The sequence below is a fragment of the Caretta caretta genome, chromosome 23 (genome assembly GCF_965140235.1).
Source record: "Caretta caretta isolate rCarCar2 chromosome 23, rCarCar1.hap1, whole genome shotgun sequence".
In the NCBI taxonomy this organism is placed as follows: Eukaryota; Metazoa; Chordata; order Testudines; family Cheloniidae; genus Caretta; species Caretta caretta.
In genome coordinates, this window is record NC_134228.1 from 1509316 (window position 1) to 1536734 (window position 27419).

The window sequence follows — 27419 nt, forward strand, 5'->3', positions numbered from 1 at the left end:
GTGAGTCGGTAAGTCTGGCTATCTCACAGTATTACTGACTTCACCGGGGCCCCTCAGCGGACGCCAGCCACAGCTCCAACCAGTTATTTTTATGAATGTGGCAAGAAATGTATGTGCCATCGCTGGGAACTCGGCAGCTAAAATGTGGGGATAGCAGAGACGTTCCTTCCCCTGTTTACATGCCTCCAACAGCGCAGACAGAGCGTGCCTCCCGCTTCCCCCTGGAGCCTGGACTAGAGACTTGTGAAAATGTCAGAGAGTGTTTTGACTTTTCTGTACTGGCCCATTTCTATTGCTCCATTCTAAACATTACAGCGAGCACTTCCATGGCCACTCCAGAGCAGGACAGTCCCGGAAGTGATCCCCAGGCGCTGCGATGGAGCACAAGGTGAGCGCCCTCCCTTCCCCAGCCCCAGCTGCTTCTCTCACCGCTGGGCTTGCAGATGGATTCTGCAGTGAGCCTCCTGGCATGGCAACTCCTGGGCTCCTGCTGAGAATCTGCCGACCGTGGGGCAAGGGGAGGGTAGCTCAGCGTTCAGTGTCTGCAGCAGATGCCCTCGTTAGGATTCTTTGGCTTGCATTTAATTAAGACGTTCAGATATTGATTTAATATCCATTCTGAACAGATGTGATCTTAGTGGGCTTCTCTTATAATTGGTTTAGATTAGTGTAGAGGTCCAGGATTGTGTGCATGCTTTATGCAGGGGCTGCAGTGGAATTAGGAGAGAGGCAGACAGTGTTCTTACCCCAGAGACCTGGCAGCAGGAACACACAGGCGTACTAATCCTTCAATCACTGTATTAGTCTGTTCCAGGGCCCTGTCAAGCAGGAGGGAAAGTGCCCGAGTGCCTTAGTAGTTGTCTGTACTTCAGCAGTGTCTGCAGGGCAGCTGAGATCAGGGCCCCCATTGTGCTGGGCACATAGCCACTCCCTGCCCTGGCCCAAGGTGGCGCAGGAAGTCCATGGCGGAGCTGGGAATTGAGCCCTGTCAATGCCATACCCACAGGCTGCTCTTCCTCTGTGGAGCGCAAAGCCCTTCTGCTTGGTGAAAGGATGCAGCAGCTCATCACTCATCTGGGTGCTACTTCCAGAGGGCCAGGGCGGCTAGGAGGGCAGGGATCTGCCACGTGCTCACTGTGCATGCACTGTTGTCCCCAGGAGCACAGGAATCTACTTGAGGGGGTGAAATGCACAGCTCACAGTCCCTGAGCTGCCTGGTGCCACATTCCTGCTCTGATCGCCTCTTCGCCCAGGCCCCCCCTTGTCTCAGAGAGGTGTGGAGCAACCAGCCCAGTTTGGGAAACGTGCTCCTCTTCGAGGAGCAGGCACTCAGGTATGTCTACACTGCAACTCGGCTGGTGGAGCTGCTTCATTCCAGTGTAGAGGCTGGGACTGGAGCCCCTAGGACCCTCCCACCTCGCAGGGTCCTAGAGCCTGGCCTCCAGCACAAGCCAGAACATCTACTCTGCAAATAAACAGCCCTTAGCCTGAGTCGGGTGGCACGGGCCAGCTGCGGGTTTGTAATTGCAGTGTAGACCCACTCGTACAGACCCGATCCCTGCTAAGGGGTCGCTGAGACACCGAGAAATAGCCACTTTTACCAAAGAAAGGGAGAGTGCCGCCATTTCAGTGCTGAGAAATGGGCACTCCATCTTGGGCACTCCAGTTCATTGCAGTGGTGCGCGCTTCCCCATGGCTGCCTGAGCCATCGCTCACCTGGAGCCCCCTGGGACCCCCGTGCCGGGCAATGCTCTGAGATGCAGCCATCAATCTTCTTTCACTTGGGGTCCTTCAAGAGGCTCCGTCGAGCTGCTGTCCTGCCCCTAGAGATCCTTTCTTGGTCCTGCTGATTCTCAGCCTTCCTGGGCTTGGAGAAGTTATGAGGTGTAGGAGATCTACCCGTATTTCTCCATGTTCTTCTCCTTCTGGGTTCTGTCCATGTTGCTGCAGCAAAGCGTGCCTGGGAGTGAATTGTGATCATCCGGTCGTCTCTAGGAATGCTGGAGCACTTCCCGAGGGGCATGGAGACTTGAAATCTCTCTGTCTCAGCCGCTAGTTCTCGGGCTGGATGGGGCATCTCTGGCTTGCCCTGTGCAGGAGGTCAGACTATGTTACTGTAATGCTCCTGTCTGGCTTGAAACTCTGTGGGCCTGATTCCCTCTAGTCCTGCACCGTGAGCACTTGCTTGTGCCTGCTTTGCGCTCTCCTGGTTCCACTTTGCAATCCCTTTACACTGGTGTAAATGACGGCACCAGGTGTAGGGCAAGGGAGAAGTGGCGCCTAAGAAACTGTACTGTGTGCTGCATGGTGCCTAGCCCAACGGCCCTGATCCCTGATTGAGGCCCCTGGTGCCACTGGGGGTGAGGGGGGGTGTGCGGGGGGAGGGGGTTGGACAGCGACTCTGCCACCTTCTGTCTGATCAAATCTGTACATCAGAGCACTCTCCTCACCTTGTCTGGGACCTTGCATTCACTGCCACCTCCTTACCCAGCGCCTGCTTTCAGGCTTCAGTACGAAAAACCTCTCCGTGGAGGTTAACAGCTCTCCAGTCTTAGTCTCCAGCAGAGCCCCGCAGTCTGCCTGGCATCTGATTTCCATTGCCGAGGGTGGTTTAATGTCCCCTGCCCTTCTGTGTACCTCAGTGGCCGACCTATTTCTTCCTTTCTATCAGAGAAGGCTGAAAGGCAGGTTCTCTGCTCTTTTCTTGAAGCTGCTGACGGAAAAGAGAAGCGTCCAGGAACTTGTAAGATGCCAAGCAGCTGCCCTGGCCCCTGAAATAGATGTCTCCTGTCCCCCAGCTGCATGAAAGTGAAACCGAGGCACTTTCCCTGTGCTTTGTGGTGAAGGGAGGCTGGAGCTGTTTAAAGTGTGGGTTCCTGGGGCATCCTTCCTCCCGGGCTTCTTTGCTCAGCAGCTCTGCAGATGATTCTGGGAGGTTGATAAAGCAAGAATTTACTCTGGTAGTATATCCTGTCTCCAGCCTCCCATCTGCCTTGTCGATCCAGTCTGCAGCCTCCAGCTGTTTTACAGTTGTGGGGGGCCAGCCCCATGGTAACTGAGTGGGGCAGGGTTTGTAAGGGAAAGGGACGGGCGGCAGTGGTATCTAAAAGGACTTTTGTGCAAAGAGCCTGTCACGGAGTCCCCGGGCGATGCTCTGGAACTGCTCCCCATGAAGCCAGTCAGGACTCTGGGGAAGTCTCCTTTCTGTGAGCAGCCTGTCTGCAGGACACACAGCTCATGCAGCTTCCACCTTCCTCGGAGCATTCAGCATCCTCTGCCCCTCCGTGCGCTTCCCACAGCGAGTCCGCCCAGGCGGGGTCTTAAGGAAGCCAGAGGGTCCTGCCCCCCAACTCCGCAGTCAGACGGGACTCTCAGCCAGCCAGTAAAACAGAAGGTTTATTAGACGACAGGAACATGGTCTAACACAGAGCTTGTAGGTGCAGAGAACCGGACCCCTCAGCCGGGTCCATTTTGGGGGCAGTGAGCCAGACAACCACGTCTGCCCTTCACTCCATGTCCCAGCCAGCCCCAAACTGAAACTCCCTCCAGCCCCTCCTCCTCTGGGCTTCATCCCTTTCCCGGGCCAGGAGGTCACCGGATTCCTTTGTTCTCCAACCCTTTAGCTCTCACCTTGCAGGGAGGAAGGGCCCAGGCCATCAGTGGCCAGGAAACAGGGTGTCGGCCATTCTCTGTGTCCAGACCCCTGCACACACCTGCCCTCTAGGGCTCTGCAATGATCATATACCATTACCCCACCCCCTAGAGACTTAAGAACTGCCTAGGGGAAACTGAGGCACCCCCACAATATTCAGAGGAAACATTAAGAACAGTCCTGCTTTGTCACAAAGCCTGTTTGGAACCAATGGGCCAGGGATGACTTCTCCTAGCCTGGCTAAAATCACCACTGGGGTTTCTGGTGTTCCTCTCCTCGGATTTATACACTGCCCCAGCACGGTGCCCACTCGGTAACGCTCTCACTCCCAGGCCCCTGGGTTTGAGTCTGTTCTGGTTAGGTTATTTCCCCTGCCCTGCACAGCACCCGGATAATTGCTCAATGCCTACTGGGAGGAGGCAGCATGGGTTCTGCTCCCAGCTAGGTGACCTTTGGCAAGTTACTCCCCCTCTCTGCAGCTCTGTGTGGAGGGGAAGTGTCTTGTTTGTGAGCTCTTCACGGCAGGGCCTGCCTCGCTTTGTGGCTATCACAACGGGGCGGCACCACACAGTACCCTGCTCTGGCGCCGTGGGACTGCTGCGTGCGACCATAGGACAGGCAAGAGATTCTCTGCAAATCACTTGGTGTCGAAGAAGGGCCAGTTGGGAACGGTGCTGGGCTATATTTTTGTTATACAGAAAAATGTCCACGTTCAGTGGCCTTGCTCTGCAAACACTGACGGAGCCAACTGGTTGAAATCCTCTGCTCTGCTTGAGCTCAGAATGGAAGTGTCATGCGATCCCTGGAGCATCCCTTTGTCTTGTTCAGTTGGAGGTCTGTACGGTGCTAGGTAGCCGAAGGCCCACCACGTTATGGGAGGCACCAGCAATCCAATGGGCCGCACTCTGCAGCTGTAGACAGAAGATCCAACTGGTATTTCAGAAAACATTCGGGGGGTGGGGAGAAAAAGACAGGGCCACTGAGAATTCACGTTCACAGTCCTCGGTTGTTTTCTAGCCAGCGAGATCCTTTGCCCACCTTCCACAGACGTGGGAGCCGTTCCAGCTGCAGTATTAGATGCATTTACTAGTCATCTTAAATGTTGTTGCCATATAAAAATGGGTCACATGATTAATTTCGCTGTCCGGATAACAGCCTGATCCAAACGCACTGAAAATTCTGAACACAATTCTCAGACACGCAGCTGAACCCAATAGTCAGGGAAGAGTCAGCCCGGCTTTTATAAAGGGAAATCCCGCCTCACCAACGTGTTCGAATTCTTTCAGGGAATCCGCAAGCATGTGGCCAAGGTGGGATCCAGTGGCTCGTGTTCTTGGCCTTTCCGAAAGCCTGACAAGGTCCCTCACCAAAGGCTCTTAGGGAAACTAAACAGTCATGGGGGAAGAGGGAAGTCCTCTCATGTTTAGTCTGCTCCGTGGTCTCTGTTTGGCTCGGGTGGCTGGGCCAACAGCGGCCTCCTTTCCCTTTTGGTGCCTGGGCACATTCAGTCTGAACTCGGGGCTTTCCTTGCTTTTGTGGGTTTAAATCCATTTCATGCTGCAGCTGTCACTCAGTTTCCTATGGCTTAGATGATACTTGCAGCACTACCCAGTCAAGATGTTTTAACCCTGGGGAAAGGTCTGAACGGCTTTTACCTGAGGAGGGAAGGTTCTTTGGGGGAAATGTGACAGGTGGAGCCGGAGTGGGGACTGAACTGTTATCAGTCAGCCAAGTGAGCAAAGCAACCTTCCTGGAACTCCTGGGGAATCTCCAGTTAGCTGTTATCAGTTCGGAGCATGTGAATCACAGGTGTGCATTTCAGTGGCGCTCGTTCTTTGCAGCCTCAGGACAGTCACCACCTCTGCGTCTCACATGAGTTCCGCTTGGTGCACTGCTTTAAATACACAAACTTCCGATCAGGACGAAACTAGGAACTCAACCTGCAACGATGCAGCCTAAGAAACCAGTGCCTGCAACTACAGCCTGGTCTAGCAGCCGTCAGTCCTACGCCTGGCCGGCACGTCTGCTTTGTCCCCAAACCCGCACCTGCGTCGCTCCCTGTGGCAGTCACACAGAAGGGGGCTGGACTTGGAATTAAAGCTCGAGCCGGTCAGAATGCAGGGTTCCAGTTTGTGGGAAATTGGCAGGGGTTGGGGTTAATTGGGTTTTATTCCAAATGGGTGTCAGGCCGCTGGGCAGAGTGCAAGGCAGGCTGCCCCAGACCCTGGAAAACCCAGCCCCCTAGCAACCCAGGGAGCGTAAGGCACTGGTTGTGGGTTCAATCCCCACTTCTGCTGCAGACTGCCTGGGTGACCTTGGGCAAGTTCCTGGCCCTCAGATCTCCCCTGTGAAATGGGGAGGAGTCGGCCACTGTCTGCCTGGTGGGGCTCCGGGCGGTACCATGAATAGTAGCGGAGGGGGAGAGAAGCAAGGCCATTTGTAGAGTTGCTGTGAGTAGCATTGCAAAGAACTCACAAGCTCAATCCTTCTCCATCGTTTTGCTAATGTTTCCCTTTACTCTCCCTGCTTTAGGAGGCCTGGGAAATGGTACTGCACCCGCCTGGCCTGCATCTGGAACTGTCATCCCCGGAGCAGCACCAGCTGGGAACAAGGGCTGAGCAGTGACTTTCCCCTCGGACCAGATCCAATCTGTTGCCTCCCGATAAAAGGCTGCAGGCTCCCGGGGAGCGAGGATGGCAGCATGGGACGAGCAGGCAGAAAGTCGTAACGCTGGCTCTGGCAAGCCCTTGCCTTTCCATTCTGCCCTGGCTGCACCCAGCAATGGCTGAGGGGCCGGTTTCACACCGGAGATGAGCGGACCTTTCCCCCTGGAAGTAGGGTTTAGCGCTGACCTTGGAGTATGACATCCTATCGACCCATTCCACATGCAAGTGTGGATGTTGGCGGACCAGCGCTGAAGGGGAATGACGGTCTGGCTGGCACGCGGGGGGATTACTTCTCGCCAGGCTTCTGGGCGCAGAATGGTGGCACCTCGCAGCCAGCTGGGGACAGTCTGCCTGGGCCACGGCCCACCACCACCACGCCTGCCATGCCAAAGATGGGCGTGCGCGCCAGGATTGCCGACTGGCCCCCAAAGAGAGAGACACTGAAGGATCCAGCCGCTCCAAGCCCCACGAGGGACATGGAAACTTCGACAGGCATCAGCAGGACTTTTCTTTCACCCAAGAGATTTCAGAATGGGCAGCAGCCTCCTCCCACCAGCCTGGGCTCCTCAGGGCTCAGGGGCTTGCACCGGCTCTCCAGGAGGAGATCCAAGGACGTGGAGTTCCAGGAGGGTTGGCCCCGATCGCCTGGCAGGGCTTTCGTCCCGCTGCGCAACAGGAGTAACAGCGAGATCACCCTCAGCGAGTGTGATTTGGAAGAGGCCCTCGAGCCCCGTGGGGCCAAGCTGGGGAGCGGCCTGCCCCTCTTCCGCGAGTACGGCAGCACCTCCTCCATAGACGTGCAGGGCGTCTCGGAACAGAGCTTGTTCGACATGCTCAGTGAGCTCCGCGGCGAGAAGCCGGCCCAGCGATGCCTGCCGCCCGAGAAGCCGAGCGACCTGCTGCTGGCCAACACCAGCACAGCCTCCAGCCTGCAAGCGGCTGGCAGCGCCCAGGCGGACGTGAGGAACGGCCTGGGGCTCCCCCCTGAGGACTCCCCCATTCCTCCGAAGGAGAAGCCCCGCAAGAAGGGCCCCAAGGGGGAGGCAGGAGGCGACTCCATCTTCAAGAAGCTGCGGAGCAGCCGGAGCGATGGGGAGCCCGGGAGGGCCTTGGCGGAGCCGGAGGAGGGTGGCAAGGCCTGGGTCTGCCAGAAGAGCTTCGCTCACTACGACGTGCAGAGCCTGCTCTTCAACCTCAACCAGGTGGCAGCCACCCGAGTAGTGGTGGCGCAGCGGCGGAATACCACGACGGGCGCCTCGGCCGCCTCGGCCGTCTCGGCTGCCCTCTCCCGGGCCTACGGCCTGGGGGAGCTGGACCCGGCCTTCGCCAGCACCGAAGACCTCAACGACAAGGAGAGCCTGGAGCACGACCTCGGGGATAACAACAGCAACGACCTGCTGCTCAGCTGCCCCCACTTCCGCAATGAGGTGGGCGGCATGTGCGAGCGCACCGTCAGCTTCTCCAGGGCGTCGGCTGGCTCCCCCGGCGGGGCTGCGGGCGAGGGGGGCTTCCTGGAGCCCTCCCTCAACGCCTACTGCACCAATGCCAGCATCTCCGTGCTGGAGGTCCCCAGGGAGCTGCAGAGGAGCCCCAGCAGGCTAACACGCTACAACGTGGAGCACGTCGACCTGGGGGCCCGCTACTACCAGCTCTATTTCCATGGCAAAGGTAACGCCCCAGCAGCGCCTCGGGCAGTCGCCTCCAGCCCTGCAAAGCTGCGGCGTCCTGCCGCTCGTCCCAGCCACTGTAGTTCGGCTCCCGCAGGTCAGGTAACATCTGCGTTACCAGACTGGCTCTGGCCAGCCCAGCCTCTTGTCTCCCAACAGAGGCCAGCACCAACGGGAAGTGCTAGAGACCCCGTAGTGATGGGATTGCCTGCCCCCTGAGAAGGGGTCTTCCGAACCCTCACTAGTTAAAGGCTTGTCTGTGTCCCAGAGCAAGAGGGTTTAATACCCTCTCCCAGGCCTGGGCTGCTAAAGCCTTGCTCTGGGCATTCTTTGTAACTATATCGATACCCAAGCCGGAGCCCTGCTACATTTTTTGGTCTCAGTGATACATGTGGCAATGAATTTCGCATGCTAATTGTGTAGAGAAAGTCACTTCCTGTATCAGCCTTCAGTGTTCTGCCTTGTGTTGTCACACACGAGGAGTGAACAGCTCTGTCTGATCACCTTGGGGCTGAAATGTTGCCGGGTTTGTCGTTGTGACTCTGTGCCCACAGCCTGGCTTATTATTGTAGGGTGGCTCCCAAGGGGTCTGTTGGCGTGTCTAATGTGGGGCTGGGCTGATGGAATTTTGTTTAGTGGAGAGCTGGTGGTTTGGGGCTTTTCTAACAATAACCCTGCAGGGGCGGATGGGTGTGTGCATATCTCCTAGGGTAGCTCGTGGTCAGGGCAGATTCTGGTTCTACTGAGTTTGCCAGTGCCAGGGCTGAGCATTGCACCAGAACTAGGATGTCCCTCGTGGCACGTACAAAGGTTTATATTCCTGAGTGCTCCGAAACTAGCTTCCATACACGAGTGCGCAGTGCCAGGGCTCCGTAACACCTAGCTCCGCTCTGACCGGCCCATGGCTCTCTGCTGAGGGCACGTCAGTGACTCGTGTCTCCAGGATGCCGTTCACTCGACCAGCCCCTGTGCCCGGTGCCTGCTCCTGTTCTCTGGCAAGGCACCTCCTTGCTTTTTCAGAGCATTCCAACTACTTTGGCGTGGATGAGAAGCTGGGACCAGTGGCTGTGAGCATCAGGAGAGAGAAGTTGGAGGATCATAAAGACCACGGGCCCCAGTACCAGTACAGGATTATCTTCCGGACCAGCGAGGTACGTCAGCTCGTCTGGGGCGGCCACGGCTGCCGTCCTCCTCCAGAGAGTGCCTGCGTGTCTGTATTCTGGATCGAGGGGGTCTTTGGAAACCACCTCTGTCCGAGGGCCCCCCAGCCTCGTCCTGTGGGGCACAAGCAGGGTTCTGGTACGCTGCGGCGCTAACCTTCCCAGTCAGGTTCAATCAGCTGTCAGGAGTGTGGCTCCAGGTGCCTCCCTGCAGGGGTTGGGCAGGCGGCAGGGCTTGAGTCGGGGACCCTGCTCTGGGCCAGAGGACCGGGTCTGGACTCAGCAGAGGACCTCTCCAAGCTGCGTAAGTGCTTGGCTGCAGGTGGGTTAGGGAGCTGCCTGCTGGTACCGTGCGGGGCGGGCAGTGAGGTTTTCCCCGAGCACTGCGGTCTTAGGGCTAGAGTGAGGGCTCTCGGACTCTGGGACGTGGTTACTGCAGTGTGCATGCCAGAGCCCTGGGTTCGAGCCCGGGTTGGAAAACCCTGGGCTTACATGCCCTTAGAGAGACCTTAGAACAGCCCTTGAAATCCGATTGGCCCCCAGCAGAGGGCGCCGTGGCTTGCCATCGGCTTGCCAAGCAGCCCGCTGGCAGCCGCAGCCGGAACAGGCCACAGCGGGAAGTTTCAGCACTCTCCGGCATCCCCGCGAGCCTGGTGACCGGCCCTGCCTCCGTGCTCCTGCCAGGGGCGGGCGTCGGCGCCACGAGCCAGGGTCTCAGTGCTGACGCTGGGGGCTCCCGTTCCTGGTGCTCTCCTGGTCCGGCCTCTGCAATCGCAGGTGCTGAGGGCCCCGCAGTAGGCAAAGGGGCTGGCCTGGTGACTTGTCCTAGGCCAGGTGAGGGGCTCGAATGAAGAGCCAGGTACACCTGCAGTCGGTGCAAGGGACAGGGCGGTTCCAGAGATTCGCCACCTTTCCCCCAGGCAGGCAGAGTGCTGGAGGAGATCCCGAAGAAGGGTTGCACTGTTTTATTTGTACTTGTAAAAGAAGGGGGGCTCCAAGGTGAAGGGGTTTGGCTGGAACCCAGGAGAGACACCCTGTCTGACCTCAGGCACGACTGGATCTCTGTGGACCTGTTTCCCCCAGTCTGCGAGATGGGGGTGAGGATCCTTCCTTTCTCCCAGTTTGTGCCTGTTTTGTCTATTCAGACTGGGAGCTCTCTGAGTCAGGGCCTGCCTCGGTCAGGGGCTGTGCAGTGCCCAGTGCGACAGGGCCCTGGCCTTGGTTGGGGTCTGGGCAGTGCCTGGCGCAGTTGGGGGCTTAGGTGCTACCTCTGTTCAAGTCTGTCGAATGCTGATACTTGGCTTTATTTTTACATTGGCTTGTATGTTTGGAGACCTTACCATTGCGCTGGTTACTGAGTCTAGAAAGCACAGTGTGTTTTCCTAGGAGAAGCTCATCCCTGCAGGTTTGCAAAGACCCTCGCTGGCGTGCCCGACCTCCCTAAGCAAAGCCATCTCATTCTTAGTTCTCTAAGCAGGATTTCCGTGGCAAGCTCGTGGCTGAAGTGGCTGACGTCCTGTGCCAGGAGGTCTGCCTGGAGACATGCTGGTTCCCAGAGAACAGGATTGTAACTCCTCTCCCCACTTCTATGTGTTTGGTGCAGCTCGTGACCCTGCGAGGCTCCATCCTGGAGGACGCGACTCCCACCACCACCAAGCATGGGACGGTGCGTGGCCTCCCCCTGAAGGACGTGCTGGAGTATGTGGTCCCTGAGCTGAACATCCACTGTCTGCGGCTTGCCATGAACACACCGAAAGTCACAGAGCAGCTCCTGAAACTTGACGAGCAGGGGGTGAGTCGCGTGCAGCAGATGGGCAGTGCTGAGCTGTGCTTCGTGCCCTCTGGGGGTCCTGCTGTCAGCTGTGGGAGACCCGCTGCAAATCTGGGAACGGGGACGAGGGGCTGGCTCGGGGATCGGCATTGAGCTCGGCTAGAAGAGGAGCATAGCTTGCGGCCATTCGCAGCCAGTCTGCAAAGGCAGAATGCTGATCTCGGAGCAGAGCTAGGCCCTGGGGCTCCATCCTCTTTGTAATGGGACTCATGCTTCTAAGTCACCTAGGCCCCTTTGAGCCCTCCATCCTCTGGGCTGGGCTGCGCTCGGCCAGGCGTGGCACCCTGCTGGTGGGAGGGTGGGAGATTGGTGGCAGAGCAGGCAGCGCCTCACGCCCCTTCCCAATCGCGCAGCTCTGCAGGAAGCACAAGGTGGGGATCCTGTACTGCAAAGCACGTCAGAGCTCAGAGGAGGAGATGTACAATAATGAGGAGGCTGGGCCGGCCTTCGAAGAGTTCCTCTCCCTCATCGGGGAGAAGGTCTGTCTGAAAGCCTTCAGCAAGTACGCTGCCCAGTTGGACACAAAGAGTAAGTCCCAGTGCGTGCGGCAAGGGGTCTGCGGGCAGGGGGCATCGGTGCCCGTGGCTACAGAGCGCGTGCGGAGCTTGCCGGCACAGCGTACCTCTGCGCGTGTGCTATGTCAGCTCGCCGAGCGCGTCAGCTAGCTCCCCCCTCACGGAGTCTGTTCTCTTCCTCTGCTTCGCAGCCGACTCCACCGGCACCCACTCTCTGTACACCACGTATCAGGACTACGAGATCATGTTCCACGTCTCCACCATGCTCCCCTACACACTCAACAACCGGCAGCAGGTAAACGGCCCTTCAGCTGGCAGAGCCCAGGGTACTGGAGAGCCTGCGGGGCTCTGGCGTGCCGCACAATGGCTGGAGGTGGCGCTGTTCTGATGACCAGGGTCAGCATTCCCCTCGCTTCCTAGGCAAATGTGTTTTCAGACTTCCCGGCTTCGGCTGTCAGGCAGCGTGGGATGTCCAGGGTGCTCTGGGTGCGGGTCCTGTAGATGAGTAAGGAAGGAGAAAGTGTCCGTGCTCTGTTGCACACACTCCAGTGGATTCATCCTCTCACGCTCCGGGAGGGAAGCCGTGCTGTCGTCCCCGCTGGACGCACTGCTGGGAGCTGACGCACAGCCAGACTGAATGACTTGGCCACGGTCATAGTCCGTGGCAGAGCTGGGAAGAGAACCTGGGTCTCCTGCCCACTGGCCCATCCCTCCTCTGGGCTGGGCTGGGGGCAAATAGCAGCTGGGCTCCTGACAATCTGGGTTTGTAATCGGAGCTAGGCGCCAGACTGCCAGGAACTGGCCTGAGAGTCTCGATACCCTTCCCCGTCTGCAAAGGAGCCGTGCCATGGGCACAGAGAGCTCAGATGGAGAGCAGTCTGCTGGGCTCCCCACAAAGCTAGCAGTGATTGTGGCTCTGTCCCATCGCTGACTGGCATTGCCGAGTCCTTCCACGTGCTCTGGCGGGGAGAACACAGCAATGTGGTGCCCGCTGGTTTGGGAGGTGAAGGGCGATCCCGCTCTCCATGCAGCTGCCAGCAGCCCAGGCTCTCCAAATGGGATTCGCTTTAACCTTTCAAATCTTGTGGCTACGTCTCTGTGCTGGGTCAGGCCCGGTTTTCCTGCCCGTTTCTCCTCTCGCCATCTGACCGGACGGCGAGGTCCCCCGGAGCCTTTGTCATCTGCCTTGCGCGTGTTTGCCCGTTAATGCTGTCTTTATGCGGCACCCGGGGCACTAACGTGTGTGTGTTCTTACCTTGGTAGCTACTCAGGAAGCGGCACATAGGAAACGACATAGTCACAATCATCTTCCAGGAGCCTGGAGCGTTGCCTTTCACCCCCCAGAATATCCGCTCACACTTCCAGCATGTCTTTATCATTGTCAGAGTCCACAGCCCTTGCACTGATAACGTTTGCTATAGGTAAGCCTCACCCGCTGCTAACCCACCGTTAGCTTTTAGACACCTGGCTCTCGGCTGCCAGCTCGGGTTCTGTGTCACCACCCGCGCCCCTTGGCTTTCTGCACCGGGATGGTGCTGTCTGCTCTTCCGCTCAACTGGCCGCAGGTGCTGGGGTGGAAGGATGCCTGTTCGCCCTGGCGAGGCTCTGACCCGAGGTCTCGGGCTATGTTGGCACTGTGTGGGAGCGAACATGACTGAATGCTCCAGGCAGTCACTGGGTGGGGGACGTGTGGGTGGCTTGAGTTAATGTTTCTCCTGCCGTTCTGCTCTGGGAACAGAGGCTTTCTGATTCCAGCTCTGTGAATCGCTCAAAGAAGACTGGGGCTACGGGACCTGGTGCCTTACTTGGCACCAGGCTACGGGACCTGGTGCCTTACTTCAGCGGCCTGAGTTTCAGCTGGGGTTGAGCACCTGCCCTCCGAAAGGCGCCTTCCTTCGGGCGCACAGAAACCCCTAGCCAGTTTTGCACAGCTAAGCCCTATCCAGAAAGACACATGATGTGTCCTGAAGCTGCTGCGCTAGCAGGAGACAGCTCTTCTAAGTGGTTTTTCTCCTCCCCTTCGTTTCCTAAGCGTGGCTGTGACCAGATCCAAAGATGCTCCCCCCTTCGGCCCCCCCATCCCCAGCGGCGTCACCTTCCGCAAGTCTGACATCTTTAGAGACTTCTTACTGGCCAAGGTGATCAATGCTGAGAATGCCGCGCACAAGTCTGACAAGTTCCACACCATGGCGACGCGCACCAGGCAGGAGTACCTGAAGGACCTGGCAGAGAACTGCGTCACTAATACGCCCATCGACTCCACGGGGAAATTCAACTTGATCTCCCTGACTTCCAAGAAGAAGGAGAAGATGAAGGCGCGTGTGGGGGCGGAGCAGTACAGTAGCGGGGCCATCGCCTGGCGCGTCTCAGCCCAGGACTTTGCTCAGGGGGTGGAGATCGAGTGCATCTTGGCCATCTCCAACGAGTTCATCGTCCTGCTGGACCTCGCCACCAAGGAGGTGGTGTTCAACTGCTTCTGCAGGGATGTGATCGGCTGGACTCCTGATCCCAGCACCCTCCGGATCTTCTACGGCAGAGGGGACCATGTCTCCATCCAGGCCGCGGACAGCAGCCCTGAGGACATCAAGGAGATAGTGCAGCGACTCAAGGTAGGAGCAAAGCTGGCTGGTGCATTAGTGTCACGCCCGGGGGCCCCATTGCGCAGAGAGCCTCCACTCTTAATAGATGAGACCGACGAAGGGGGTGAGAGGGGAGGTAGGCTGTCCAAGTTGACACACACCAGATCAGTGGCACAGCTGGGGAGAGAACCCAGGAGTCCTGGCTCCCAGCCCCCCTGCTCTAACCCACCAGCCCCCACTCGCCTCCTAGAGCCAGGGATGGAACCCAGCCGTCCCAGCTGCCTGCTAATCAAACTGCCTCCTCAGTGGTGTGGGCAGAATGTTTCCAGCTGCCAGTGGGTGTGATGGGGTCACACATGGGCCCAAGTCGCTGCAGGATTCCCAGTGACTGTCTCGGGCTCCTGTCTCCTCGTTTGTATTCATTCGCCCACTGTGTGCAGACCCCGTTTCCTGGGCAGTGAGCAGCAGCTGATCCAGGCACAGTCAGCCCAGGGTCAGGCCATCTGCCTGGGACTTCATCTCCATGGGCCCGATTCCTCTCTCCAAGATCTTGGGGTGCAAGGGGGAGCCCAGCAGGCCCCCTGCTGGCAGGTAGAGGTGAAATGAACAGGAGCCCAGCATAGGGGAGCGCCCTGTGCACAGAATGCCGGCCGCGAGCGCTACAGGACATGGGTTTGCACACGCCGTGTTAGAGGGGCTGCCCACAACCAGCTGATCTCCATGGAGCAGCCAGCAGCAAAGTGGCTGCCTGGTTCCCAGGGGTGCTAGCTGTTAGCTCTCTGTTGAGTCTGGGGACTGGGAGGAAGGTAAAGGGCAGCATTCAGTGAAAAACACCAGTGCAAATGCACGCGTATTGTGGCAGAGGAGCATGAGCAGGGTGCAGAGCCTGTCCGTGAAACCTGGACCTCCACACTGGGCACGCGGTCAGACTGCCCCATGGCGCTCAGCTCGAGAGGGTGGCAGCATCCGAGCAGGTTCCCTGCTGTGCCAAGCCAAGCGCGAGCCCCTGAGCTCTTGTGAGCAGCGTCGGGGGGCAGCGGGGTGAAGCTGGCACCAAAGGAGAGGCTGAGGCTGCAGGCTAGTTTGGCAGGCAGCTTTGGCTGAAACAGGCTGTCCCAGTGGGGGCCATTTGCTGGTCTGGTGATGCTGGGATTGCTGCTCCATGTGCCCTCCGCAGGTCATGACCTTGGGCTGCGAGACAGTCGACATGACCCTCAGGAGGAACGGACTGGGCCAGCTCGGCTTCCACGTGAAGTATGACGGGACGGTGGCCGAGGTGGAGGACTACGGGTTTGCGTGGCAGGCGGGGCTCCGGCAGGGCAGCCGGCTGGTGGAGATCTGTAAAGTTGCCGTGGTGACGCTGTCCCACGACCAGATGATCGACTTGTTGCGGACCTCGGTCACGGTGAAAGTGGTCATCATCCCGCCCCACGAGGACGGCGTCCCTCGCAGGTACTGCGCCCTGCACCGTTGCCAGCGCTGTTCCCCAAGGGGCTGCCACGCGTTTCCCACCATGCCTTAGTGCTACCGAAGTGCAGCGCCGGGGGCCGTGCTGTGCAAGGCGCAGTGGCACATGGCGTTCAGGCTCGCCTCGCTTCCCCGGGCCCTCCGCTCCGCCGCGGCGGGGGGAGCTGAGCTGCTGTTAGCTTTCATTAAAAAGGAAAGTATACTGATGGGAGTGCAAACAGCGGGGCCCAAAGCCATCCGGCTCCGCCCCTGGGGCAACGGCTGGCAGGACACTGGGCCAGGGGAAGATGGGGCCATGAGCCTGGCTAACCCCTGACGCGTGAGAGCCAACTGGCCTTGGCTGGCAAGGCCAGGACTGTCTGTGCTGTAGTCGCTCAGCACGACAAGCTGAGTTACTGGGGGGGGCTTGCTCAGAGTTCTCTGGCTTTGATAGGGTTAAGTTGGGCCCATTTATGAACAGATTTGCATGTGGCCCCTGCAGCTTTCTCTGTGCTTTGACTTCTAAGCCACGCCTGCTCTGCGGCATTGCAGGGCAAGTTCAGACAGTGATAAACTTGTAGGCAGCGTCTCCTCCCAAATCAAAACCCAAACCCGGCCGTGGACCGAGCTCTGCTCGTGAATGGTGGCTGCTGGAGTGGTCGCGTGTTGCAGGGATGGGAGCCGTGTTTTCTGCTCGGGAGCCAGACGGCTGATGTCTTAGAGCAGGGAGCAGGTACCGTAATGGCCACAGCTAAAGGGGAGTTGTGCTAAGTTGTCGTCTTGCGTGTGAAGTTAGTTCCTGCGCTAGGAGGGAGGAGCGAGAGGCTGGCTCGTGCGCTGACTTGCCAGCCCAGGGCTGTGCAATGACCTCACTGTGTGGCAGGCCCCAGTTAGCAGCAGGGCTGAGAAACCGTTTCATAGCATCAGGGCTTATTTCTCAGTCGGTCTCTGGATTGCAGCTAAACTGCCCCGGGAGATGGACAGCATGGAGCACCCTCCTGCCCTTCCTGTGCCTTGGCTGGGTGGGTGGGATGAGGCTCTTAGGGCTGGTTCATGCTGGGCAGGCAGATGTGCTAAGGACAGCAGCACGGGCTCTCAAGCCCATCCAAACCCCCCGGCTCCACACGTCCGCACTGCTGTTTAGCGCCTCTCAGGAGAGAGTCCCAGCGTAGCATACATGGAGAGCGGGCGTGGCCCTGCCGTGCTCACCTGAGTGTCAACCCCTGGGCTTCCTCGGGGCGCGGGTGCAGCACTCGTTTCTGCTAGTGCTGAGAGGGATGTTGCCCAGCAAGCCGAGGGGTCCAACTAAAGTGCAGTGGAATTTGCCATCCGCCAAGGTGCCCGCTCTCGCTCCTGGCCATTGGTTACTTACTTTGGCAGCGATCGTCTGTAACCTCGGCTTTTAACGGCAGCAGCAGAATTAGGACCGTTGGGCTTTACAGTTGGATTCCTCCAGACCTGTTGCCATTTCCCGTTGGCCCAACTCTTCCCATGGCGGGTGCGAAGTCCGTAGACCAACAGCCCCGTCAGTGGGAAGGGCGGTTGCTGCTCACATCTGAAAATCAAGCCAGGTGTCCAGGAGCCTAAACATGGCTCTTGTTGCCTGTCAGTAGGCAGCCAATCCCCAAGCCGTTGTCCTTCAGGGCTTCCCCCCATGGCTGTTTTGAACAAAAAGCTCCCAGTAATGCTAAGAAATCTGGAGAACTCTCTTGCTCCAGCTCATTTCCCTGCCCCAAACCGAACCGAGGAGGTTTGCGCTGGCGAGGCCGGGCGGTGCTGCTGTCTCGCTGCCCATAATGAAATGAAGCAATGAGGGGGCCAGTGCAGGCTCCCTTCCACCAGGCTGAGCCGTTGCCAGCTGCTGAGGGCCCCGCACCTGCCTCTGGCAGCCTGCGGCTGTGGCCTAGCCAGTGCCGGGGCAGGAATTGCTCCAGACACGGTTCCCCCTTGCGGCAAATGGGATGTGTAGGAGGGTTTCGAAGCAGAGCTGTGGCTAGTGCGGCATCTCTGTTAGCAGAGTAACCTGGCGCAGCGAGACGATGAACCACGGAGGCCGGGGCCGTGAGCACTGAGGCGGCTGTAAATCGGACTCAGCGGGGTTCCAGCCTGGGGGCGTTTGGTGCCTTTCCCGCGCACAGAGGGAGCTGTGGGTGGGTGGGTGGGAGGAGCGCAGCACGCTCCCCTCCAAGGGCCATGGGGGACCCTGGCCTGAGAAGCCCCCAGCGGGCAGGGTTTTGTCCGTCCGTCTTTAGGCTCCTGCGTCCTGGTTTCCCCCACAAGAGGCTAAGTAGGTCACCTCCTCCGTTCCAGCTGCCTGTGCGTCGCCCTGGCAAGCAGCAGGGAGATGCTGCTGCTGGCGTGGTGCTGTGCGGTTAAACACAGTGCTGAGCTGGGGAAGGCAGCACAACCTCCAAGGAGCAGCGCCTCTTCCCTCTGCGGCTGCATGGGCGGCCCCTCGGCAGGGGAAGAGGCGGCATTAGCTGCCCGCCCGGGCTCACATGCAGAGAGTCTCGCATGCCCGCAGCAACGAGTGCTGTTTGCTTTTCAGGGGATGGGCCGAGTCCTTCGAAATGAGCAGCATGGAGCACAAGGCAGAGCTGGAGAGCGTGCCCACGGGGCACCGCCCGCCCTACCGCAGCAACTCGGCATGGCAGTGGAGCGGCCCTGCCTCGCACAACTCCTCGCAGGCAGCCAAATGGGCAGACCCCCCGCCCCTCAGCCATGCCCAGTCCCTCACGAGGCCCCCCAAACAGGCCTCTGTCGTCCCCTACCGCGAGCCACAGCCCTTGCCCAGCAAGAGGTAAGGCAGGGGGTGGGGCTGAGGTGCAGGGGCCGAGGGGCAGTCCGTGGGGTGACCTGTGGGTGGGGCCTGAGTGGTGCAGCGCACGAGTGAGTGCGAGCCGTGTGCACAAGCCTGACGCTGAGGTCAGTACGTGAGGCTTTCGGAAATGGCTCGTGTGTACAACTGAGCACTGCGGTGTCCCCCAGCTGTGTGGCCTTGACTGAGGTTCACCCTCCTGCCTGGGCCAGGGTCCTGCGGTGGGTGGAACAGGCTGTGAAAATGGGGCCTAGCAGACGGCACACCCAATTTACTGTAAACATTGCCACAGATAGTGGAAATCTGCCTCTTCCAAGCTGGTTACCCCAGGGTGTGGGGGGCTCCTGTTTGAACGGCCCTTTCGTACCTTCCTGAACACTGGGATTCCAGCTTTTGGGGGCAGATTGAACCAGCAGCCTTTGATCTCGCTCCCTGTTGAGAGCCTGGTCTGCAGTCCCCAGCCTGCGTTAGCCGCGCCCAGCCAGTGGTGGTCCAGGCTGCTCAAGACAATCGGCCTTTTGCATTCCAACTCCCTTCCGGCAAGGGAGGGGCTGGTCAGTACGAACTCCTGAGAACCCTAGCAGCATTGCGCCAGCCCTTTAATGCACGTCAGGGCCTCCCTTTGCATTAGTGTCTCCTTCTCTCCAGCTGAGAACGGGAAGCAGAAAGGGTGAATGTGGTGAGACGGGGTGGCTAGCAGCACAGGGAGGGGCTGACATGGGACAGCCCCAGCAGTAGCTTCCAGTGCAACTCCATGTCACTTGCCAGGGACTCTTGCATGCAGTGATGTATTACGGCTGGGGGGAAGTGTCCCCTGCCATTCACCAAGGAGTGAACGTGTACGCACCTGTGCAGATGCACGTCCCGGTGACCGCTCTCCGCACTGTCCATGTTCTCCAGCTCCACTGGCCGTCACACTCACTCACTACTTGCCTTGCTCTTGTTCTTTTGGGCCCGAGTCTTGGTACTTTCTGGGGCTCTCCAGCTGGTTGCTGCAGGAGGAAGTGCACAGAGCTGGGCTGGGTTTCTGGGGGATTTCTGGCTCGGGATGTTTGAATCTTTAGGGCAGACCAAGCACTGAAAGCCTTTCTTTCTCTGTGTGCGTCTCTTTGAACCAGGCCGGTTAGCTTCCCTGAGACGCCACATGCCTCCACCGCCTCCTCCCCAGCAGGGGCAGAGAGAGCCCAGCCCTATCGGCAGCCGTCAGGCAGCTTCTCAACTCCAGGCTCAGGAGGAACCGCTTACACCCGCTATAAGCCATCCCCAGAAAGGTAGGCTAAGGAAAAGGGGAAAGGTGCTAACCTCTCCACCCCGCTGCGCGAGTCTGATAGCCCGTCTGCTGCCGGCAAGCCTGGAGCGATGTCGGGGGGAGTGCCCATTTCACTGTGTCCCGTATTGCACAGAGGGGATCTTCCATTGCCAGCAATTAACACATCCACCCTCCCCCTCGTGAGAAGATGCTCTGAGCCCTGGCCAGAATGGCGTATGCCGGGCCAAGGGAGCCAGGAAGTGGCAACTCTGCTTCACCAGGAGGGGGGCGACGCGTCATTCTCACGGCCAGTTACTGCAGCTTTTACTCTGCCCTGGCTCAGCAGAACTCCTCTCCATTGACAATCCAGGGTCCTGTCCAGTGCTGGGTGAGCAGGAGTCCACTCGGCATGCTGTAGTCCAGCAGCTGGGACAGGAGCCACGTACGGTGCCGATCCCCTTTCTGTAGAATATTGAGCATATGGGAAGATGGGAGCAGCAGCCGCAGAGGTGACTGTCATGCACTGGCCTGTTACAGGAGTTACTCTTCCTTTCTGGGCTGATCCCATCCCTCTGCCCGCCTGGTGAGCCCCATCAGCCTTTACCTGAGCTCTGAAACCAGAGCCGAGTGCCCCTGGATCTGGCGAAGAGCAGTGTGTGTTTATAATGGGGTCTGGCCAGCTGCTTTCACCTGCACAGAGCACGGCCACAGGACGTGCAGGGATCCACTCACCAGCCACCTCACTGGTAGCATTCGCTTGGGGGAGCTGTGCTCAGTAGCCATGATCCAGCTGGGGAAACGCCCTGGCCACCCCCCAACTGAGATCAGAGCCCCATCAGGCCAGGCACTGCACAGACACCCCCTGACAGAGAACAGAGGGGCCCCGTCAGGCTGGGCGATGCACGACACATAGTGAGACCCAGCTCCTGCCCCAGAGAGCTTCCAGTGGGAACAGCCACGTTCTGGGGCCAGTGAGGGAAATGGAGCCGTCGAGCGCCGGCTGAGCAGACTGCTAATGAACCGGCTCCAGTGCGGGAGCCACCGCAGCACGTGACTCCCGGGGCGTGGGCATGTGGTGGAGAAAGGCCCAGCTGTACCCTGCTCCTCAGAGAGCTCTGGGGGGTCTCTCCCCAGCAACGAGCCGTTCTCTGTCCCCGGCATTGTGGTTTGTGTTTGCTCAGATAGGGTCTTCGGCTGTCCGTTGCCTGACGCGTACCACGCTGGCTTATTCCTGCACACAGCCCCCAGGCAATGTCGGATTTACTGTAGCCCTGGTGAGTTCGGATGGCTGCTCTCCTAGCCTGCAGTTCCAGGCTCCGTGCTGTGTCCCTCCGGCTCGTCCATTATTTTAGGGGGTCTGCCTGGTGCCCGTGTTCAGCGGCAAGACTTCACAAGGCTTCTCATTGCACATTCTGCCTCTTACTCGGCTCACAGCTTTTCCCCTTCCCCCTCCCCCGCCCGAGCCTGAATCCTGGCTTTTAAAAAACCTGCTAATGAGAACACAGGATTATTTTAACAGCCTGAGTTTGCCGGCTTCATCTGTCACACCTCCCGTTCCCTTCGCAGATATGCAGCCTCTCAACGTCCTTTGCTGCCGTTGGAACAGCACTATAGCCCCGAAGTGACCTCGAGTGGCGATTCCTCATCCGGAGGGCTCCCCAGTCAGGAGAGCACCATGGAGAGACACAAGCCGGGTAAGGCTCCCTCACACCGGCGCAGTTACCGGTGCACTCGCCTTGGGGTTTGAAGCATTTGAACACAGCAAATGCAAAATGACTTGGGCACGTAGGCTCCATTATGATTCCCCAAGGGTTTTCCTTGCTTTCAAGCCGGAGTGGAGCCTGTGGCATGATGCAGTCTCTGCAGCAGCTGTGTCTTCTCTTGATTTGGGAGCTAAACTCCCCAGCCACCTCTTTGCTCTATGCACCCTAGACTGACGTGTTGAACCCTGCCCAGCTGGTGCGGGGGCTGGGGAGGTGGCCCTGCCTCCTGTGCCACTGGCTGTCCCTGCTCAGTCTGGGGCAGGCTGGCAGCCCCGCCGCTGAGGGTCAGGCTGGGCGTGGTGGGGGGGAAGGGGTCGTTAGGGTTGAGGCAGATGGGGGGAGGGGAAACTGAGACACAGAATTGCCCATGGTCATGTGGCAAGACAGTGGCAGAACTGGGAATAGAACCCAGGTCTCCAGACTCCCAGGCCGGTGCTGTGTCCACTCTGCTGTCCTGACAAATCTTTACTGAGCTCCTGGCCTTGGTAATAGCCTGCAGCGGTGAGTCCCACGGATCAGGTCTGCCATCAGCTCTGCAGGAGGGTTCCATGCCTTTCTCCTCTCCACTCTCAGTTGGCTGTTTTCGAGAGGGGGAGAAATCAATGAATAGAAAAGTGCTGAAAAGCAGACTCTGGATTTCTCCTGGCGTTTCTCTGCTGATCTGGCCCCAGCCCCTCAATGGGTCAGTGATTGCAAGTTTGCTTTTGTTCTGCCAGCCAAGTGGGAGACTATTTATTTATAGATCCTGTGTCCAGCAGGCTCTGATGGGGTTGCTCTGAGGTGAGAGCCCCGCAGGTGGGGCGTTGATACAAGAGCCTTCAGAAGCTAACCAGGCTGATCCTGTCTCCCAGCACCCGCTGTGGGAGCTGCACGCCTGCGGACTCTGGGAGCGGCTGCCTCACGATGGCAGAAACTCGAAGCTATTAGAGACGGGATGTTAAAATTCCCAGCTGGTGTGCTTTGGGGGCTGGCTTTGTCCAGCCCCATCTTCCCTAGAAGAGCCTCAGTGCGCTGTCTCTCGCTCTGCTGGGCTGCTCAGCCAGCCAGGTTACTGAAGCCGGGCTAGCGGCCTGATGTATTCATCCCAAGGATCAGAGGAGTTACAGGTGTGATAAACTCTCTCGTGTCCGACGTTAGAACAGTGCTGAAAAGGTTCAGCGGGGGAGGGTTCCTCGGGTGTCTGGCAAACACCCAGAAGCATTTGTTCTAAAGCTGAAAGTTTATTGCTCAAACACAAAGATCCCAAGAAATTAAAACGAGCATTTATAGTGAAACCGAACTGGAGTTATACCAGACAAACTTCAGCAAAACCTATTTAAGCCTCTCTCCTTTTGGGGCAAAATATTGGCATCTCCTCTTTTCATTACCAACCTTGCATTGGTGCAGAGGGGAGAGGTGATTTTACTCAGTGCTGAAGTATGTGAAGGGTATTCGCTGCTCTTGTTTGTAACAGACAGACCCGATGTGGAGGAGGGGACGGATAGCAAAGGGGGGAAAGGCAGCTTTGGGTGATGTCTCTGGGACACTGGACTGCTGGTCAGTTACGAATGGATGCTTTGGCTGGCAGGTCCTCCTGGGCAGCTGGTGCTTGGACCCCGGTTCCCATTCTGCTCAGGGACATCGTCCTCGGGCAGGGCAGTGGCCATCTCATCTGGCTGTGCTGAGGCTGTCCAGCTGGTTTCAGGCTTTGATTAGAAGCTGAGAGAGTGAGAGACAGGACAGGAGGAAAGAAATGGAGGGGAAGAGCATAACACAGCAGGGAAGGGAAACGAAAGAGGCTCGGCTCTGGTGGCAATGAGCTGTCCCCACCATGGGCTGAGGTGAAGCACACAGCTCCTTTAACGGGAGTGAGGCCTGCTGGCCACCCTCTCATGATGGAAACCCTTCGGTCTGCTCTGCTCCCTCAGCCTGCTGAGATTCTCAGTCTCTTTTTAAGAACCCCTGAAAGGGGAAAATCCGGTGGCATAGTTCGTCCCTCGTTATTCCAGCCGACCATTAGGCCTAATATCCCATGCACCAATTTTGGTGCATTAATTTCTGGCTCCACATGGTCTGTTTTTAGAAGCGTGATGTTAACCCAGTCCATGAGTCACTCGTGCTGGTGGTGGTTTGGACTGGCTCAGCCGCTGTCGGGTTTTCTTGCCCTTGTTCATAACATTTGTTACTGAAACCAACTTGACCTATTTTCCATCATTCATTCTCCAGCAGGCCAAAAGTTTGAGGTATTGGGATCTCTTGTCAACTTTCACATGCTTCTTACAGTTGAGCTCCCAATGAATGTGTTGGCCCAGTTACCACCAGCGGTCAGGGCCTCTGTTGTGCCGGGCGCTGCCTCACACGGCGGGAGGAGAACAGAGGCCCATAGAGGCAGTTTCCCCAAGGCAGGTCATGGGCTGAGCTGGGAGTAGAGACCAGGTGTCCTGTCTGCCTGGCGCACCTTGGTCCTCCCCAGAGTCAGACACCCAGAACCCACTGGATCCAGCCAGACTCAGCAGCTGGCAGGAAAGCGGCTGGCAGGAAAGCTGCCCCCGAGGGACTGGAGCTGTTAAAGTTCTCCAGGTCCCTGTCATTAACAGGGGATTAGAACTGGATTGGTTCCCACTTTGGTGAATGGTTTACCCCTTGCTGAACCATCCTTTGCTTGCTTCTCTTTGCAGCGGTATCCGGGGAGGCACTGGGCTGGCACTTGGCGTGCCTCAGGCTTGCTGGGGACAGGTGGTTTGGGGACCAGGTGGAGGTGCCCATCTCTGCCTTGTGTACAGTGGGCCCCTTTGAGGTGTCTCAGATTGGCCTGTCAGCCCTGAGTCAAGGTATGCCTCAATCTCTCTGGGGCACATTTTCCAAGTGCCTAGGTGACTTAGGCTCCTCCATGCCTGTTTTGGAAATGGGACTTAGGTGGCTAAGTCACCTGGGTACTATGAAAATGTTCCCCACTCTGTGTCTCTGCTCTTCCTGCCCTCAGGTGGTGAGCCAATGAGCAGGTTAATGTTCGTGAGGCTGGGGGGTTGCAGGAACAGGGCCCTAGCCCCACTCAGCATGAAGGGGTGGCCGAGACAAGCCCTTAGAACAGACACCGGGGACCAGCTGCACACAGCTGGTCTGTATCAGCAACGGGAGAGCAAGCGGGGAGATTTCCTTTGGTGGGATCATGAGCAAAGCAAACTCCCTCTGACCAGCTAGGGCAGCACAGCTGTGTGGCACCAGCTTGGCGTGTCCGCCAGCAGGCTCTGCCGCGGCCCTGGCGGACTCACCCCTTGGGAGGGGCCCCTCCAGCGGTATGGCTTAGGGTGCGGCTCGGCGGGGATTTCTCTGGAAATCCCTGTGTGCGGCTGGGAGGTAGCATCAGTGTTGAGCGGGAGGGGTGCTCTTCCTTCTGGGAGAGGCCAGTGCTGCGTTAATGGGGGCTGGGCTGGGCAAGGGAGGAGCAGTGTCCTGTCCCCTAGTGGCTCCCGTCGCAGGGGCCGATGTTCTAGCCGTGGCTAATTACCAGCTCCCTAAAGCTGCCCCCTCCCTGCCCTGTGCTGTCGTTTAGCGGCACTGCACTCTGGTTACAGGCTGGCGCCTTCTGCCCCAGAGGAGGCTGCCGGTGCGGTCTGACATGCCGCAGGCCGGTGGTGGGTGCCCTGGGATCCACGGGGCCTGCTGTGCATGTCGTTCCTGATGTGGCGTGGTGGTGGATTGTTGCAGAGCCCCTGTGGCACGTGCCGGTGCAGTCCCGGCTCCCTGCTGCGACGGGGAGCAGCATGACCAAGCGGCCCAGCAGACAGGAGCTGGCAGGAAAGGATTCTCCCAACCGGCCTTCCAAAGTGAGTGGAGCTTCTCCCTGAATCCGGCCCCAGGCTACTCACTGCATTCTCCCGGTGCGAGTGTCCTGCCTGGGTCACGTGGGCTGCAGCACATGGTGCCTGGGAGCTGTTACAGCAGGCAGGCCCCTCTGCCCTGCTCCTGCCCCAGCCCCAGCGAGCCACAGGGATGTCCTGGCTCTCCCCTGGTGAGAAGCAGCCAGCTCGGCTCATAGGGTTTCTCTCGTGCAGAGGCCTAGTGAAAAGGTCTGGGCCTGGGGGGGGGGCGACCGTGCCAGGGCAGATACCCCAGGGAAGCTGAGCCCCGCATCAGCGTCTGCCCCCAGTTGAAGGGGAGCTGAGTCTAGGAGCTGCTGTTCTGAGGGTGGGGGCCAGGCAGGAAACGCTGCCCCGGATTGTGTGGTCAGCATGGTTCCCAGCACTGTGTGCTTTAGGAAGGGCCGGGCTATATCCTGAGAGCAACACCCACCTGAGCGAATCTCCAGAAGCGTTCGGAGCCAGTTAGACCCATTTGTCAGCAGGAGAGGCTGCTGCAGGCACCGCGGCTGAGCAATGGAGCTGCTCGGCATCTGTCCCGGCTTTGCAGGGCTGCACAAGAGCCTCTGCTGCGTTGCATCCCCAACGCAGGCCGGCCTCCCTTGGGCTGTCTCCGCAGCGGCTGTAGCGTAGTCTGGGCATGGCTGTCATCTAACCCGCCGGGCACAGCGATCCTGCTGCGGGTGATGCTTCTGAATGCCCCAGCCCATCAGAACTGGGGCTGCCAGTACGCCCTCCCCGGCCTGCCTGGGGGCGCTGCGCCGTCCCCATGATCTCCCCAGTGAGCGCACCGCTGCCTAGTCTGTGGGCAAGGGAACTCAGATGTGGGCCCAGCCCCGGCGCTCTGACTGACCCGCCAGACTGCACCCGCCTTCCCCAGACCCAGCAATCTGAGCATCTCAGAAAGAAGCCCCTGAAAGGGTCCCAGCGCTGCCGAGGTACCGGGAGCCCTCCGGAGGCGTGAGGTTCAATCCCCACGGCTCTCCCCAGGGGGTCCCTGGCTGGAGAAGGCGGGACAGGGCTCAGACCCCCAGTGGTGGGCGTGCGGCAGGAGTCCCGCTGGCCGTTCTCCGGTGACCCGCGGCGGGGCTGTCTTTGCAGGGCGAGGCTCAGTACTCCAGCCACTCCAGCAGCAACACGCTGTCCAGCAACGCCTCCAGCAGCCACAGCGACGAGCGCTGGTTTGACGCGCCCGACCCTGCCGAGGGGGAGCCAGACCCCGTCTCCAAGGGGGCCTCCAGCGACAGCGGCGTTGACACCATGCTCTACCCCAAGCCCCCCCGCCTGGGGCCACAGAGAGACCAGCTGCCCAAAGCCCTGCCGGGCTCTGCCCGCTACGCCAGCCTGCACGAGACGGGGGGGCGGCCCGGGAGCAAGAGGCGGGAGCCTTCTCCTGCTGTCAGCGTGGGCAGCCAGAGCCGAGGCCACTGGCCTAAGATGTACGCAGCAGGGGCCAGTGTGGCCGGGCCTGCCGCAGCCCCCGACCATGGCAGTGAGCTCTTCAAGCAGCCAAGGTAACCTGGCCTGTGCAGCGCAGAGTGCTTGGTGGGGGATGGGTGGGAAGCAGGGGGAACCCCCCCACCACCATCTGTGATGGGAAGGCTCCAGGGTCTGCTTGAGCTCTTGCTGGGAGGCTGACAGAGGAGGAAAGTGGGGAAGAGCTAGTCTCCTGGCCAGCCACTTCCTCCCTCCGCCACTGCTTGGAGCTGGGCAGTGTCTCCGGTCATGGGCTGTGCCAGTCTGGGTGAGAGACACTGGCCGGGGAGGTCTGAGTACACAGCGAAATACCCAGGAACCCCCGAGAGGTAGGTGGGGGAAAGGCTGAGGCCTTGTGTAAACATAGCTCAGATCTGGTGGGTCAGGTCCCCCTTTGATGTCCCCTGCAAAGACGCTGCTTTCGTGTAGAGTCTGAGGCTCTGAGCTGCAGACAGGGGATCTGTGTCCTCCGGTCATCGCAGCCTCTGTATCTGCAGCACTTTCCATGGCCCAGCTTGGGGGAGGCATTACATCTGGCAGCCGTGAACAGTGGAGCTCCCCCCTGCTGTGGAGCTGGAGGGCAAAGCTCCAAACAGGTTCCTGGCCAGTGTCCTCCAGGTAATAGCCAGCACAGCTGAGCCCTCCTGCTGCTCAGTATGCAGCACCTAGCAGTGGAACGGAAGCCCAGGTAGCTTTTGAAGGCGTTAGGTCTGTGCTGGAGAAATACAATCCCCAGCTGGGGTAAATCGGCCCTAACT

The 27419-nt window shown here is 59.0% G+C and overlaps 1 protein-coding gene across 5 annotated transcripts in view; it reads left to right on the forward strand.

The window, feature by feature from the left end:
* Positions 1-27419, forward strand: part of SIPA1L3 (signal induced proliferation associated 1 like 3) — a 116023-nt gene that overhangs the window by 73936 nt on the left and 14668 nt on the right. For all 5 annotated transcript variants that reach the window (XM_048832859.2, XM_048832858.2, XM_048832860.2 and 2 more), the window contains 13 exons: positions 6185-7986; positions 9006-9136; positions 10749-10937; positions 11330-11504; positions 11683-11786; positions 12755-12912; positions 13524-14100; positions 15248-15522; positions 18065-18316; positions 19453-19605; positions 21150-21277; positions 25034-25152; positions 26287-26699. In XM_048832859.2, the coding sequence (XP_048688816.2) occupies positions 6513-7986; positions 9006-9136; positions 10749-10937; positions 11330-11504; positions 11683-11786; positions 12755-12912; positions 13524-14100; positions 15248-15522; positions 18065-18316; positions 19453-19605; positions 21150-21277; positions 25034-25152; positions 26287-26699 (4148 nt within the window). In that variant the 5' untranslated portion in view covers positions 6185-6512. The remainder of the gene's footprint in view (positions 1-6184; positions 7987-9005; positions 9137-10748; positions 10938-11329; positions 11505-11682; positions 11787-12754; positions 12913-13523; positions 14101-15247; positions 15523-18064; positions 18317-19452; positions 19606-21149; positions 21278-25033; positions 25153-26286; positions 26700-27419) is intronic.